This window comes from Wyeomyia smithii, chromosome 2 (genome assembly GCF_029784165.1).
Source record: "Wyeomyia smithii strain HCP4-BCI-WySm-NY-G18 chromosome 2, ASM2978416v1, whole genome shotgun sequence".
NCBI classification, from domain to species: domain Eukaryota; kingdom Metazoa; phylum Arthropoda; class Insecta; order Diptera; family Culicidae; genus Wyeomyia; species Wyeomyia smithii.
Window position 1 is genome coordinate 46613262 of NC_073695.1, and position 15666 is coordinate 46628927.

Genomic DNA, 15666 nt, shown 5'->3' on the forward strand with positions numbered 1-15666 from the left:
TTATTTGCGTTCTGCATAACCGTAGCCAAACACTAAGCGACGCAAACACGTAATAATAGTCAGAGTATGCATGTAGATGAAGATAATTAATTTTGGATTATAGCGCAAAACGAGAAAATAATAACTCTTCAAATATTCATTTGTGTTCTTCAAATTTTAGTTGTTCAATTTAATATCCGATGAAATGTCTGTTCATTATCTGATGAAGCTCTCATATAGGCCAAATGATGCATTCCCAATTTACTAGGTCCATAACTCTGCCGACCGTGCTTGGGAAAGCAATCGTATAACGACCAATCAGAGGTCGAATTTTGTGTTTTGACAAGGCTTTAGAATTTTCAATAGTACAATAGTTCGAATAACAAAAATGCAATTTCATGCATTAGGTAAGAATCTTAGAAGATTTTCTAATCGATTGCTGCAAAAACGAAGGAAATCCATCGAAAACTAACCGATTTATTAGCATTTGAAATTGGACATATTTCTCACTTTTTTCAGTTTTAGATTTTCATTTCACATCCCTATGTAGCCGAACTTCCTGAGAGAAGTATTCTACTTCAAAAACATAACAAGTTCATAATATTTTTTTTTTTTCAATACAACTAAAGGTTTCTGAGTTACAAAGGTTTTATTAAGTGTATGCTAAAATAGATATGCTCCTTTAGAAAACTATTCCTAAGTCTAGAAAATATCTCCAGTTATTTCTTCATCTAATATCTCCGGTTATAGAGAATACTTAGTTTGCTAGGTCAAACACCTGTACAAAGATTCATTCAATATAAAACTGGTTGGTAGGTAATCGCTCCTATATTCATCTCATTACGCCTTTTTGATCAATTTATCGTCAAGTTTTAATATTTAATATTTTCAACGTAAAACTTTTATCCACTTGACAAAATTGAGAAGCAAATAGATTTACTTTCAAAAATTTGGAGAAATTTGACAATAAATTGGACAAATAAGAGAAATAAGATGAATATAGGTGCACCTATCTGCTGAGATGAATAATGAAGCGATTACCCTGTGTAATTTTCCATTGATTGGCTGATTTTTTGAGGTTCTGATATTTACAAGTTTTTGTAGTTTTCGAATAAGCAAAATTTCAATTTTCAGAACTGCAAAAACAATAGGTAAAATGCAGCTCAAAGCACAACTTACTCCATAGTACTTCAATGAAGCTTTTTTTGTTCACATGCTTCACAGCTAACGTTTCACAATAATACAGTGTTGCTAGATTTTTTCTCGTATGTTTCAAAAAGATAAATGCGAACTTTTGTCTCGCACTACTCTAATGAACTGTTTAAAATTCACATTTTGCGTGCTCTGTGAACTCCGAGAAGCAGTGATTTATTTTTGACGTAGAACTACGTCTTTATTTCTATACTAGATGACATTTTGTAAAATCTACGCTCAACTCGATACAAAAGACTGCGTATGGGAAAACTAGCTGATACCCGGCCCGCGTTGCTGCGCCTTTTAGCCTATGACGACAATTATTTAGCCCTCAAATGTGCCATAATTTCAAACATATAATAGCAGTAAGTACCATGCAGTAAGAAACGCGTTTAATTTTACATTTCTTTACATGCACATAAAGAGAACATTAAAAACCAAACCATTATGTGGTAAAAACCATTATGTGTTCTCATTTGTAATAGAATTTTGGCCGGGGATAGATTCAGCATACCTTCACCTGTTTATGTTGGGTAGTAAATAACTATGTCTAACATTATAAAATAAACTCTAAAATGCCTAGTAAAATAAATGTTGGGGCCTATATTTGTGATTCAGCTAAATCAATAGTATCCGTAAAAGTCATTAATTTCAATTTAAATGAGGTATTATCTCGTAATGTTGTTTGCAAAGCCACGGCCGCAAATTTGACGTAGAACCAGGCTTTGTTTTGCTCATCTTCATCTTAAAGAGAAAACAGTTTTCTTCCCACTTAACAACTGTGAGCTTACATTTAATGTGCATCACACCATCTGCTGTAGAGAGAACGCAGAGTAATAGTTTCTCTGACGAAAAAACGCTCCTAATTTGACAGAGCAAAAACCCAGTGAAACTCTTGTAAATTTCTCATCCACGCACCCAAGAAAAGTGAAATGAATTGCTCGGCAATCAACTGAGCATTGCGTTACCGTTCTCATCGCTCTGGGGTGCGGCAAAAACAGTATAAAATCGAACTTTCTGCAGAATACGCACCCATGATGAGTTGTGAATCTTCCTATTATATTAAATTCGAAAACGGTTAGGATGTGGCAATTCAATGTGAACCTAAATGTTTTGATATTTGGCCAACTTCTCTTCTAGTAAAGGAGAAGCTAACGGAAACTACTCCCTTTAAACTGAGAGAGCAAACAAATGTTTACCCCTCACACGCGATGATTAAGAGTGAAAAGGCACTCTGCGACTGTAATACTCTACGCCTAAATGTGGATAATAACTCACTCTGTGTGAGAGAAAGTCTAGTTCTCCAAGGGGTTTGGCAGGTGAAGAAAGAAATTTGAGCAAAACTCAAGAGAACGAAAGAAGCCTGATGTCTGTCTGTCTGTCTGTCCAACTGTTCCCTATAGACTCAAAAACTACTGAACCGATTACCGTGAAAATTTGTAGATAGGGTTTTTCGAGTACGGGGAGTAACACTGAAATATTATAAGCTTAGTAAAGTGGGCAATGTATGTAGTTTTTCGGGAATGCAAAGATGAACGGGAATAGAAGGTGTGACTAGACTTAGAAAAAATTTTCCCTCGTCCAGACGGGACGGGAATTGGCCAAAACACCTTGCCGGAGACAACGGAGATTGCGGGTTCGTGTCCCGTCTGGACGAGGGAAATTTTTTTCTAAGTCAAGTCACACCTTCTATTCCCGTTCATCTTTGCATTCCCGAAAAACTACATACATTGCCCACTTTACTAAACTTAAAATGTAAGTCAATATGACAAAAATTGAAATTAGTTCGTAAACTAAATTTTATTAGTTTTGCTCTATCTCATAAGCGAGGCAAGAGGTGGGAGGGGGGGATAGATTGGTGGTTTATTACAGTGAAAACATCCTCCCCGATAACGGTGCAGACTTATACTGTATATATGTTTTTTAGTCTGAGATGTATTGCGAAGTTACTGTATGATGTTAGACCTTCTTTATCTCAGAGGCGTTGCAAGGACAAGGTGGGAACAGGGGGTGAACGATGTTAACCTTTGATGATTTTAAATACGCTGGATCGATCATCATTAAATTAATTAGAGCCTATGGTAGCTGTTGTATTTCAACGACTTTGAATTTAATATATTCCATTAGCGTGACAAGAGGGGGGGGGGTAAATTAACTATTTGTAAGCTCTTCAACACCTAACTTGCTCACTGTGCCAATTTCGATTGTTGGGTGAGTTTTTATAGCATCGATTTATCCGAATCCAATACCACCCAATATAAATATTTCCCAAACCAGAACAGTGCCGATACTGGAAATCAAATCTAGACGCCATTTTGAAATCCAAAATGACGACATCCGGTTTCAGAAAATTATCAAACACCGACTATTATGGTTTGTCGTGGAACCAAAATGATACCCAGAGACCGTAACGACTGTAGATACCATTTTGAAATGACCGAATACCACCCAACATGGGTACTTTTAGGATCGCGATAATGCCCAGAGACCTGAAATCAACTCTAGATACTATTTTTAAGTCCAGGATGGTGACTTCCGGTTTCGGAAAGTGACCAAATACCACCCAAAATGGGCATTTCTGTAATCGAGATGATGCACATAGACCAAAAATCGTCCACAGATGCCATTTTGAAATTCGAGGTTGCAACTTGCGGTTGCTGGAAAAAAGTTAACAATAGTCATTCAATAGCCGAGATAATGCTCAAAGACCGGAATTCAATTCCAGACGCTATTTTGAAATTCAAGATGGCGACTTCCGGTTACCGAAAACGACCAAATATAGGCATTTCTGTAATCGAAATGATGCACATAGCCAAAAAATCGTCCCAGACGCCATTTTGAAGTTTTAAATGGCTTCCGGTTGTTGAAAACAGTTAAAATTGTGATCCCACAACCGAGATGATGCCCAGAGACCGGAAATCATATGCATACGCTATTTAGATATACAAGCCGCCATGGCTTCCGGTTACGGAGAATGACCAATTACCGCACAGTATGGTTATTTTTGTAATCGAAATAATAGCCAGTGGCCGAGAATCGACTCCATAGACCATTCTGAAATACACGATGACTACTTCCGGTTTCCGTAAAACAACCTATAAAGACCAAACACAACCCAATATGGGTATCTATGGAATCGAAATGATGCCAAATGACCAAAAATCAACTCAAGACGTTCTTTTGAAATCCAAGATGATGACTTCCGGTTTCCAGAAATGGAAATGATGCACATATGCCAAAAAATCGAAAACATTTTTTAATCCGAAGTGGCAACTTAAAATCTGGAATTGCAACGTCAAACTGCTGGAAAATAGCCAAAAAGATCATTCCGGAATCGCTATAATGAATAGATTTAATTTTCTTCATCAAACTCTCCTTGTTTTGATAATCTCTTCCATTCTTTCCTATCTTTTTCTTCCTTTTCCTCTCACATTTTTCACTCTTTTTTTCGCTGTCTCAATATCTCTTTTTCAACTTTCTGTTGTTCTATCTTTATGTGTGTGATATGCTTGAGCCGATGCGAATGCTATTGGTCTCAAATGAAAAGTGTTCTAACTAAGTGAATTACTATTAAATAAGGTTTGCATAAAAAATGGGCGAAAATTGCCGATTTTTTTCTACCCATGCAGCATTAATCATAGTAACCCATGAGTCAGCAAAAAAAACATTGACAGCTCTATCAGTCGACTCTAACCGTGATGGTGTAAGCAGTAAAGTAACTCCGCTCAGAAATTGAAATGGTGTTGAACGACACCTGCCGATTCTGCAAATCTGAACCAGAGAGTTCAAGCATTTCCTTTGCATTGCGGAGCTCTTGCTTCCTATAGGTACAACTTCTTAGGAAGCTACCTTTTAACTCCATACCAAGTATGGAGCTCTAATCCCAAGCAGGTCATTAGTTTCATCAACTATGTTGTACCGAATCGGGGTCAGGGTTGATATTTGTTGACACTCTTGAGTGAAAGTGAAAAAAAGCATCCATAAACGTTATTTTTTTACAATCTTTTCAGAGTTCTCCTTTCCCGCTTTTTGCATGGAAGTGAACTGTCAAAACACCTCATTATATTTCATGCGATGAAAGCAAGACAACAAAATCAGTTTATCAGTTAACGAAGATTGTCAAAGCATCGGTCAGTGTCAGTGAAAAAGTGTTTCGGTGAGGTTCATTTTGGTTGAGTGGACTGTTTGGTTTTTTTTTCGCTTTGAAGTGAAGATCATTTGGTTGGATTTGTCGTCAAATTTTATTCCGTAACCGTGAACGATGCCCGCGATCTATTTCATCTGAGTATAACAGCATGTTACTAGGACGAAAATCTAGTGTATCTGAAAGAATGCTGCGATCATTGGGAGTGAAAATTGAAAATGATTGGCTGTAATTTTCGAAGAATTTTGCTGGGGAAAATGACTTTTATCAGCACTGATCGGGGTACAGGATTACAACTAAACAGTTCTATTCTATCAATGAGTACGAGCAATCCGTAACCTGTGCACAGCAATAGGGGTCCGCCACAAAAGATAATCAGCAAGAATGTCGCAGTGGCATTTCAGTACCCAAGGCCCTTCAGGCATACAGGAAAAAAAAAGTAACAGGAGGGTAGTGTGCAAAGCCACGACCGCAAGGTTGAAGTAGAATACTTTTACAAGACAGATAACCCGGCTGCTTGCGTGTCATTAATTTTTTCTAGTAAATAAACGTTGACTAATCTGATCAATCGAATTTTGCGCTTCAACAAGGATCGACCCTTTTGAATAATATAGTAAGTTACTTGCCATGATTGGGGCTTAACAATTTTTAAATTTTGAGATGAAATTTTTTCGGATGTCGTGCTCATGACTGAAGGAAAATATAATTCAATACGTTCTGAGACACAAAAACAAAGTGAAATTTATAACTTTTACAAATTTAAAAAATGTAAATTAACTAATTAGAAAATATTAACTCTTCAATCAAGTATTTATTTCATCCTGAAAAGGACAAATTGTTGTTCATTTTAGTATCGGATAAGATGCCGATCACATCTTTGCGTTATCACTGACAGTGCGAATAAAGTATTCCTTGTGATAAAATAAACAGTGAAAAGCTGATTTAACACTCAAAACTAGACGGCTCACGTGTTGTCAAAATGAGTCAATTTTTCATTGAATGCATTTAATAGTGCCCGCTATCGCCCAGAGACTGCATTTCACTAAAGTGCCTCACTGCATCAGCCGCTATCGATGTTGAGATCCGCTGCAACTAGTTCGCTATACATAGCCATGCCACGGTTGTGGCCGCTATACGCTGCCATTGGTATCCGCTGTCCCTGCATCAGATGGCCCAGCTGCTATAGTTGCTGGGATCCGCTGCAAATAGTGCGCTATCCATTGCTACGCCACAGCTGTAGCCGCTTTCCGCCATCGCTGGTATCCACCGCACTGCTAGTGCTGCTGCTAAGGGAGGACGACTGCTGTTGTCGCTGTCTAGAACTATAATGAGCGGGTTCGGCTGAAACAGGTTCTTATATAGGCCAAATAGCATGTTTTAAATTGCAAGGTATATGATTCTGTCGACCGTGCTTGGGCAGCAATCATATAACGACCAGTCGGAGGTCGAATTTTTCGTTTTGACAAGGCTTGACTATTTTCAATAGTACAATAGTGTGAATAATAAAATTACAATTATCTTCATTTGGGAAGAATCTTAGAAGATTTTCCAATCTATTGCTGCAAGAACGAAGGAAATCCATCGAATACTAACCGATTTATTAGCATTTGAAATTGGACATGTTTTTCACTTTTTTCGGTTTCAGATTTTCATTTCACATCCTTATGTAGCCGAACTTCCTGAGAGAAGTATTCTACTTCAAAAAACTCCGGCCAGAAGTGTGCGGATTCAAAGAACGGTACTCCGCCGCGCCGAACACAGACATCGACTTTGTGGACGACGGATATACCCGTTCCGCGGTTTACAACATCTTGGCACTATTGGACAACAATCAGAGCATCTGAAGAAAGCCCAGTTCCGGACGGTCGACGACCCTGAGAGACAAGAAACTCCGAAGGATGGTGAAGAGGAAGACCAAGGGAAAAGTGGCTACATCGTTGCGTGCGCTTGGCCAGAAGGTCGGTGCAACCGGCCAAACAGTGAAGAAGTACCAGGCGACCATGGATGTATATGTCAGAAATCGGCCATCCCATCCACTAGTCTCAGAGCTGCAGACAATGATGCAGCGGCAGCGGCTGAATAAGATAGTCAAGTCGATGTTCCGGCGATCCGCGACGTGGCGATGGTGATTTTACTTTCCTTACGAAGAAAGTGAGATCTGAGGTGAAGTTCATTTCACACACCAAGTTCCCCAAGAATGTGCTGCTGATTCTGACAAGCAGCGAGACATGGATGTCAAAGCCGCTCGTCTTTCGCTCCGGACTGGCCGTGACTGGGGAACATTATAATACGAAGTGCCTGCCGGAAGTTGCGTCGTTCATCAAAAAATACCATAAGGGCGAAGACGCGTGTCCAAATCGGCGAACACGCTCAACGTCCCATCGAGAATTCGGGAAAAGCAGAAGCGTAAGACTACTCCAACAATTTTGTCGCAAAACTGAGAAGGAATTGATGAATAAAATGAAGAAAGAACTCAAAAACACGCCTACACGCCATGGTGAATTTTCCGGGTAATTGCCGTGGGGCCACTCGTCAGGGCGTGATTTTTTTTGCAAGTAAGCTAATATAATTAGCTCCATTATTCCATTATCTGTCTTATTGTTTTTTATCGCCATCCGAATAATTCATTTTTTCAATGCAAAAGCTAGTGTCGTCATATGTAATTATAAAAAATAAATGGATTTTGAAACAATGATACTCATTATCATAAAAAAGCAAAAGAAAAAAAAACTCGGTTCTCTGCGATGCTATTTCAAAGCAGCACGACATTTCAACGACCTCAAAACGAAATTTAACTTACTTTACTTTACTAGCGTAACATCATTAAGAAATGAGCAAAACTTTTTGCCTGATGAATAAAGTTGTCCGACATTCGTGCAATAGGTCCTGCCCAGCGTATACATTCGGTTTTATCCAGCTGCTCCAGCTCGTGATTCATCATCCACACTGCGTCCTCCTGCACATGGTAGAGAACAACCGATCTTATAAGCGTTCTGTACAGAATACAGTGCGTGCGAGGGCTAAGGGTCCGTTCAATAATTACGTAAACATATTTTTCCACTTTTTCAAACCCCCCTCCCTCCCTCGTAAGAAATCGTAAGATTTTTTAATATGAATTTTACCGTCGATACTTTCATGAACATGGTAATTTAAACAGCAGCATCAACAATGTTTTTCTTACGTAAGATAATCAATTCACCCCCCTACCTCTCGTGTAAGATAACGTAAAAAAATTGCACACACCCTCCCATCCCTATTTGCTCACGTAATTATTGAACGTAATTATTCACCGCTGATGCTTGTGAAGCCAATGGTAGGCACGACCTCCGTAGATAAGACTTCCCGAAGTTACCAGTGAGCCATAGAGCCGTTCTCATCCATGATATTCCATAACTTATACCGGACAATTATATCATATGAGGTTTTAAAATCGATGAATAGCTGGTGCATAGGGACTGTGTGTACGCACGGCACTTTTGGAGGATCTGCCGCAAAGTGAAGGTCCATTTTTGACCGGCCTTCTATGAAGCCAGCTTGATAACTTCCCACGAATCTATTTACTAGTGGTGATAAACGTTGGAAGATGACGGAAGGGAAGCGAAAAACTCTTTGTAGACGGCATTCAAGATGATGATCGCGCGATACTTCCCACAGTCCAGTTTGTCCTTCTTAATCTCGGCACATTGCGGCTCGCGGCACAAAGCCTGTGCGGAATTCGTTGAGTGTCCGATATTCGGGTCTCATGACAGTGATTCAGTTGTTCTAGTTTCTCAAACTCTTTCTCTGCTTCTCCAGGAATAGTTGGTTTTGCAGTCTCCTCTTTCGTCTATATCGTTCCAGATTTGAACAGGTAGCTCGACGGGATATTCGAACGACAATCGAACGGAGTCCATTCCAATTATTTCGGTTCAAATTATCTTGTTAAGGTCCGCAACCAATTCCACTGTCTCGTAGGAGTACCAACGTGGTACCACTGTTTTAAGTCCCGAATACCACCAGGACCTTTGTCTTTGGTATTTAGAGTCCTGGGTGCGCTAACAAGACGATAGACGCTTGAATTAGCTCCCGAAAGGATCCCCCTACCTGCAGGTACGGAATATACCAATAGTACGCATTGTCCATTATTTTACCAACCAAAACTAAATAGAGGTTCTTGTCAAGTCCACACTTTCTGGAATTTTTGCGAATTTTGAATACCTATTAAAATATTTAATGAGAAAACAGGAGCCAACATACTAATGAAATTTTAGTTACAAAATATATTTAAGGTGACACAGTTTTGAAGCCACAAATGGCCGACTTAGAGGCATCACTTCGAATTTTCTAAAGCACAAGACCCGTAAATAGTTTTCTTGTTTTCTTGTGAAAACGCTATTTCATGTTTGCTTCACCACAGCAAACATAAAATAGATTTTCCACGGGTGACGAATTAACTATTTCCGAGTCTTGTGCTTTTGAAAGTTCGAAATGGTGGCTCGAAATTGGCCATTTGTACCATTTCACCTAAACTTGTGGAAACCCGCAACGTAACTTTTTTTTGAAAATGGTCGCTCTTCTTCCAAGATCGATTTGGGAAAACTTGGAATATAGTAAAGTAAATTTTTACTGATAAATTTAAAAGCGAAGAACTGCATGAGATTTTTAGTAGGAAAGAATAGTTAGAAATAGATGAAATTCGACCATTTACTAATTTAAAAAAAATAAGAGAAGGAAGGCAAGTCCAAACATAACAACTGACTTAGATTTCCGAAAATTCATAAAACACCCTATGAAATTCTATTTGCAAGTTCACAGTCAATGCAGTCAATAATGCCATGGCTTTTTTTCTAAGAAAATATAATATATTTTTTGTATCAATAGCTTCATGAATCACTGTCATCAGCTCGTGCCACCCTGCCGGTCAGTGGTTTGCATATCCGATTCCCTGCAGACGGGTGTGTCATTTGCTCCAATCAACGCTAGACTTAGATAACACCCGAATCGTACAATTGGATTTTTGTATCGTTCGTTATCAGTGGATAGGTAAAAAACAGTTATAAAAGCACCAACCAATTTAGTTTTAAATCAGTTTCCATATCATTTCACTCCACAGTAGCTAAAATGAAACATTGCTTCCTACTAGTGACAATTTTAACTATTACGCGAGCCGAATGGATTGATATCGACTGGTCCAAGGTGAAACCAATTGAGGCGTTCGATCACTACTGGGCCCGTCTGCCGGCAGAGTGGCAATTCTTGCGTCACCAAATACCGAATCAACGCATCACCAATGGTCGGGAAGCGGCACCAGGGCAGTTCCCGTATCAGGTCGCTTTGCTCAGTCAGTATGCTGAATCAACGGCCCTTTGCGGAGGGTCGATATTGACGAGCAACTATGTTTTGACGGCAGCTCATTGCGTACAGGATGCTCTCGGCGGAACCGCCATCCTAGGAGCGCACAATCGAATGGCCAATGAGGATAGCCAGCAGAGAATTGGATTCGGAATGAGCGGAATTACTCTCCATTCTGAATATTCCCCTACTAACCTACGAAACGATATCGCCGTTGTTCAGCTGAACAACCCAATCGAATTCAACGAACGTGTTCAACCTGTTATTCTGCCAACAGCGACCGATAACCGAACCTTTTCTGGAATGACTGGAACCGTGTCCGGATTCGGGGTAACCTCAGACGGCAGTCAGACAGCCTCCAATGTGGTAAGGTTCACTGCCAACCCGATTATAACCCATGCGACCTGTTTGGAAACCTGGGGCAGTAATTCCAGCGTTATTCAGGAACAAAACATGTGCCTATCCGGTGCTGGAGGTCGTTCAACGTGCAGCGGTGATTCCGGCAGTCCACTGACTGTGGTTTCTGATACAACTTTGCAGGTCGGAATCGCATCGTTTACATCGCCATTGGGTTGTACAATCGGGTTGCCGTCCGTATTTGCGCGGATTTCATTTTTCCGCGAGTGGATTTTAGGTAATTCGGATTATTCGTAGCAGGTGATGGAGAATGTGCTGCAAGTCGCTTTTGAAGACTATTTTTGATACCAAATAAAACAGTTTCATTTGCGAATTGAATCCGAAGGTTCCTAATGCTGAAGTTAAAGGTTAATTAAAGGTGATAAAAAATCTAGGTGGTTCCAATTAATTTCACTTATGGAGATGAACTTCCGGGATTGATAAAGTTTATGTTCTGTCGTCAAATTTTAATCGAGAGAGAACCAGAGAGAGAGAGATAAATCACTAAATCAAATGTAATCGAAATTATACTGAATGGTTCCAATTCCTACCACCAGAGGTGTGCTGGTGACGCACGAGGGGCGTCCAGATTTATTATTATCAATTGAAATTGAAGAGACGTTAATAAATTCTTCAGCTTAAACCAGCGGTTCTCAACCTGGGGTACGCGTACCCATGGGGGTACTCGAAAGGCTTCAGGGGATACGCGAAAGAAAAACAAAGCAATTTTTCTTTAAAATACTTCATTTGTTTTTCAATCTTGCTCTTAAAACATGACTGTAGCAATCATACAAACCATAGTTCAATTTTAAACCTAAACAAGACTACCACAATCAGGGCCGGCGTCACATTATTTTCCCGAGTGGGTAGTAAGCAATGGAGGGGGATAATTCCGTGTGGGTAAGTACCCACAGAGACATTTTCCGAATGGGTACTACTACCCACACTACCCACATGAACCGCCGGCCCTGACCACAATATGATCTACCACTATTCTCTCCCACTCTGCGAAAACATTACAAGCCAGGGGGTACAATCGATATGAAAAATATCGCCAAGGTGTACGTGAACAGAAAAAGGTTGAGAATCGCTGGCTTAAACAATTAAAAGGATTTTTTTTAATATTATTCAATTTCTATGTTCGTTTAGATCAACATTCTGCAAACTGTAATCTGTAGTTGCTCTTTAAATATTTAAAGATAAGGTTGTTCGGCGAAAGTATTTTAATTTGTTACTGATAATCACCATATCTTTTCTTCATCTTTTGATGCATATATGATAATAGGTTAAATTTGTTTTCCATTGAAACAAATGTTGATACATATTATCAACACAGGTGTGTAGTATTTTATTAGTCCATAAATCTGTAGGTACAACATTATGTCGGATCTCAGAATAGAACAGGGAGTTGAAGGTCCTGAATGGAATAGAAAAGATTGTCTTCCATTTCGTTAATAAAGGTGGAAAAGAAACTACATTGATTGAAAACAAAAATCATTATTATTGACTGCAAACTTTGCTCTAATCTGCAGAAGTTTTTACTCATTTATATCTGAAATATGCTTCAATTCAGAATTTCAACATCAGTGTTTTCCTCAATCCAGTTCAGATATTCGGCTAGACGTGTGTTTACCGCCGACCGTCCCCGGTCACAACCCTGGATACCGGAGAAATGGAACGAGTGAATGCCAATAACAAGCGTCTCGCCATCAACGTCCGCATAAATAGGACCACCTTCGTCGCCCTACAACGATAGAAACCTTGTTAACGAAATTTCCTACGAAGCGGATGCTCTACGTACGTCGCATGGTCCGCCATCGTCTGTACTAGTGCAGATATGACCATCCCCGATAAAACTGTGTGATAAGCTGCAAACGGTATTGGATATCACTGACCCGTGAGCAAACTGCAATTCATTCAAGGGTAGCGGCTCATTATCCCTGTTTCCAGTATTGCCCCAACCTACGATCGTACTGTTCCATCCATTAAATGTGAAAATAGCATGATACCGCCTTGGCAAGTTTGCCACCTGAACATATTCCCCTAACTCCGCCGGACGGGATAACTGAATAATGGCCAGATCGTTCCGGTTGAAGAACGAACTGTAATCGGGATGAATAATGATATGCGACGGAATGTTCAAAACAGGGATCACTTCCACTATCTCGGTCATATCGCTGGCACCGGCCAATACCGTCAATGTGTTTGTGCTGAAATTCATCAACAACTATGATAACAAGAATTGTTCTAACACAATTAAATCATTGCTGCTAACCCGGAAACACACGCCGCAGCCGTGAGGATAAACCTAGTAGAAACAAGAACTCCTCCGCAGAAAGAATGTGAAGATGTTCCGGAAATTAGGATTCCAACAGCCGATCGAAAATCACGCGCAGAAGCTGTCTGTCCATCGCTGATTCTTCCTTGCTGTTTCGGGGAAACAGCGTACACTACCGTTAACAGAAAGCTAATCAAGAACAGTGTTTTCATCTTTCAACTTAACCTGTAACTGAGCCTTCCTGGGGAGGAGGCCCATTGAAATTTTATATTCAATCAGCCGATAAGATATTCTGTTTGATTAGATAGTCCCAAATCGAAGCTATTGCGGTGTGGATAATTTATTTTAAAATAAAACAGGGGGTCTTTAACAGAGGCAATCACAAATTATGGTCTTATCTCGACACCCGTGTGCTCCACCAGCCAGCCCAGGTGTTCGGTGAGCCGCGTATGAACAGCCGATCGACCACGTTCACAGCCTCGGAGACGGCCAAAGTGGAACGAATGAATAGCGATCACAGTAAGCTCGCCATCTTCCGTGATCATAACGGGGCCTCCTTCATCTCCCTGAGTGTAAAAAAAGTATTTCGGGTCATTTTAAATGCTAACCCTTTTCATCTGTGAAGAAACTTACATCACAAGGGCCTCCGTTGTCCCCAGAAGTACACACATGCTCATCCGTTATGAACGAGTGAGATATTCCGCACACGAAATTACTGATCACTGGATTACGAACGACCTGCAGATGCGGTACAGGAATTGTTTCATCCACACGATTTCCTGATAATCCCCATCCGACGACGGTCGCCCCAAAGCCATTGAAGGTGTTGCCGACTTGAGACCAGCTGGGAAGACGGGCAACCGCAACACCGGGTCCTAGGGTGGCGTCACGAACAAGTGTCAAGAGAGCCAGGTCGGCGCGATTGATAACCGTTGAACTGTGATTCCAGTGCAGCCGAACGTGGGTGACCGGCAAGAATTGGTTCATCCCTGTTATGGCCGATGACCCCAACAGCACGGTCAGCATTGTTTGACTATTAAAAACAAAAAATAATAATAATTATTCTCTGGCAATAAACCACTCGATCCTTACCGTATGACACAATTTGCGGTTGTAAGAACAAAACGAGGCGTCACCAGAATTCCCGCGCAGAAGGTATGCTCTTCATCACCCGAGATCAGAATTCCTACCGTGAAAGGGTAGTCATTTTCACCGGCATCATCCCCACCGGTGATACGAGTATCCTTGTGGGTTGTCTCGATGGCCAACGCCACCGCTAGTCCTAGGAAAAATACAATCAGATGTCGCATCTCTGAACTGGTGTGTTGTTCAAAACAAACTGAAACGGGTAAATTGCCGATCACTGAGTGTGACCCAAGCTATCCGGATTGACGTAGCTGGTGGTGATTAGATTAGTATTACTTTGCAGTAAGTTATTTTAAGACTTACCTATGCACAATATCATCTATCTTGCAGACTAATCTAGTGTTCGACAAACAATTGCATCAAGACAAAAAAGGTTATTTTTTATTATTTGAAAACAATGCAAACATGTTCAGTATATCGTTGTAGATATTCTACGATTTATTTTCAAAGAGCTAACCTTAAAATATCTATAATAATCGAAACACTATAGAATTACAGAATTGAGGTAGTCATCTAACTTTTGGCAGTTTTTAGCAGCTGCTTTTCATTGCTCATGAAACTTGCCCTAAACACAAAAACCACAAAGTATGAATCACTTTCTCACATTTCTTATCATACATTTATCGGGATTACTTTCTTTCAGAAGGGTATAATATAAAAAGTTCTAAATAATTGTTGAAAAATAAAACATGTGAATCACAAACCTGATCAAGAGGGTCTGGAGACTAAACTGGAGATAATTTAACATTTTTCTAAGAAATAATATACAACAAAAGAATATTTCTCAAATTATATTCTACCGTTTTTTGCTGAATTTATTTATTTATTACTTTGTCAACGTCTCGATTTTTTTATAAAAAATCTACAGACTGCATTTCTGCCTTAATTCTATTCTTGAAGACATGTTTAGGAATACTAAAATCGAGCACAATATTTTGTATTTCCAGAACAGGATTACGTTATAAGCTGGAAGCCGGTGTCCAACGACATTTCGGAATACAAGATGGCGACTTCTGGTTTTTATAAATCTCCAACGAAAGATTGTCGATTGTATGCAATATGGGTTTTATCGAAATCTAAGTCTGAATATTTTTAAATCCAATGTGGCGTTTTCTGAAAAGCTGGATAGCATAGCAAGAATTTTTTGAGGTGAAACGGTGTTGGAGCCACAAATGGCCGACTTCGAGCCACCACTTCG

At 39.9% G+C, this 15666-nt stretch overlaps 3 protein-coding genes across 3 annotated transcripts; 1 reads left to right on the top strand and 2 right to left on the bottom strand.

Moving 5' to 3' along the window:
* Positions 1–10264: 10264 nt before the first annotated feature.
* LOC129725336 (brachyurin-like) lies at positions 10265–11592 on the top strand. Its single transcript, XM_055681016.1, has 2 exons — positions 10265–10339; positions 10410–11592. Exon 2 carries the CDS (start codon positions 10418–10420, stop codon positions 11300–11302), a length of 885 nt encoding a protein of 294 aa, XP_055536991.1. The 5' UTR covers positions 10265–10339; positions 10410–10417; the 3' UTR covers positions 11303–11592.
* Positions 11593–12385: 793 nt separating this feature from the next.
* LOC129724031 (brachyurin-like) lies at positions 12386–13555 on the bottom strand. Its single transcript, XM_055678621.1, has 3 exons — positions 13320–13555; positions 12846–13254; positions 12386–12788 (listed from the first exon to the last, which is right to left on the bottom strand). Exons 1-3 carry the CDS (start codon positions 13532–13534, stop codon positions 12609–12611), a joined length of 804 nt encoding a protein of 267 aa, XP_055534596.1. The 5' UTR covers positions 13535–13555; the 3' UTR covers positions 12386–12608.
* An 82-nt stretch (positions 13556–13637) lies between these two features.
* On the bottom strand, positions 13638–14647 carry LOC129725236 (brachyurin-like). Its single transcript, XM_055680796.1, has 3 exons — positions 14415–14647; positions 13956–14355; positions 13638–13888 (listed from the first exon to the last, which is right to left on the bottom strand). The coding sequence occupies exons 1-3, from the start codon at positions 14630–14632 to the stop codon at positions 13709–13711; spliced, it is 798 nt and encodes a 265-aa protein (XP_055536771.1). The 5' UTR covers positions 14633–14647; the 3' UTR covers positions 13638–13708.
* Between the last annotated feature and the right edge of the window lie 1019 nt (positions 14648–15666).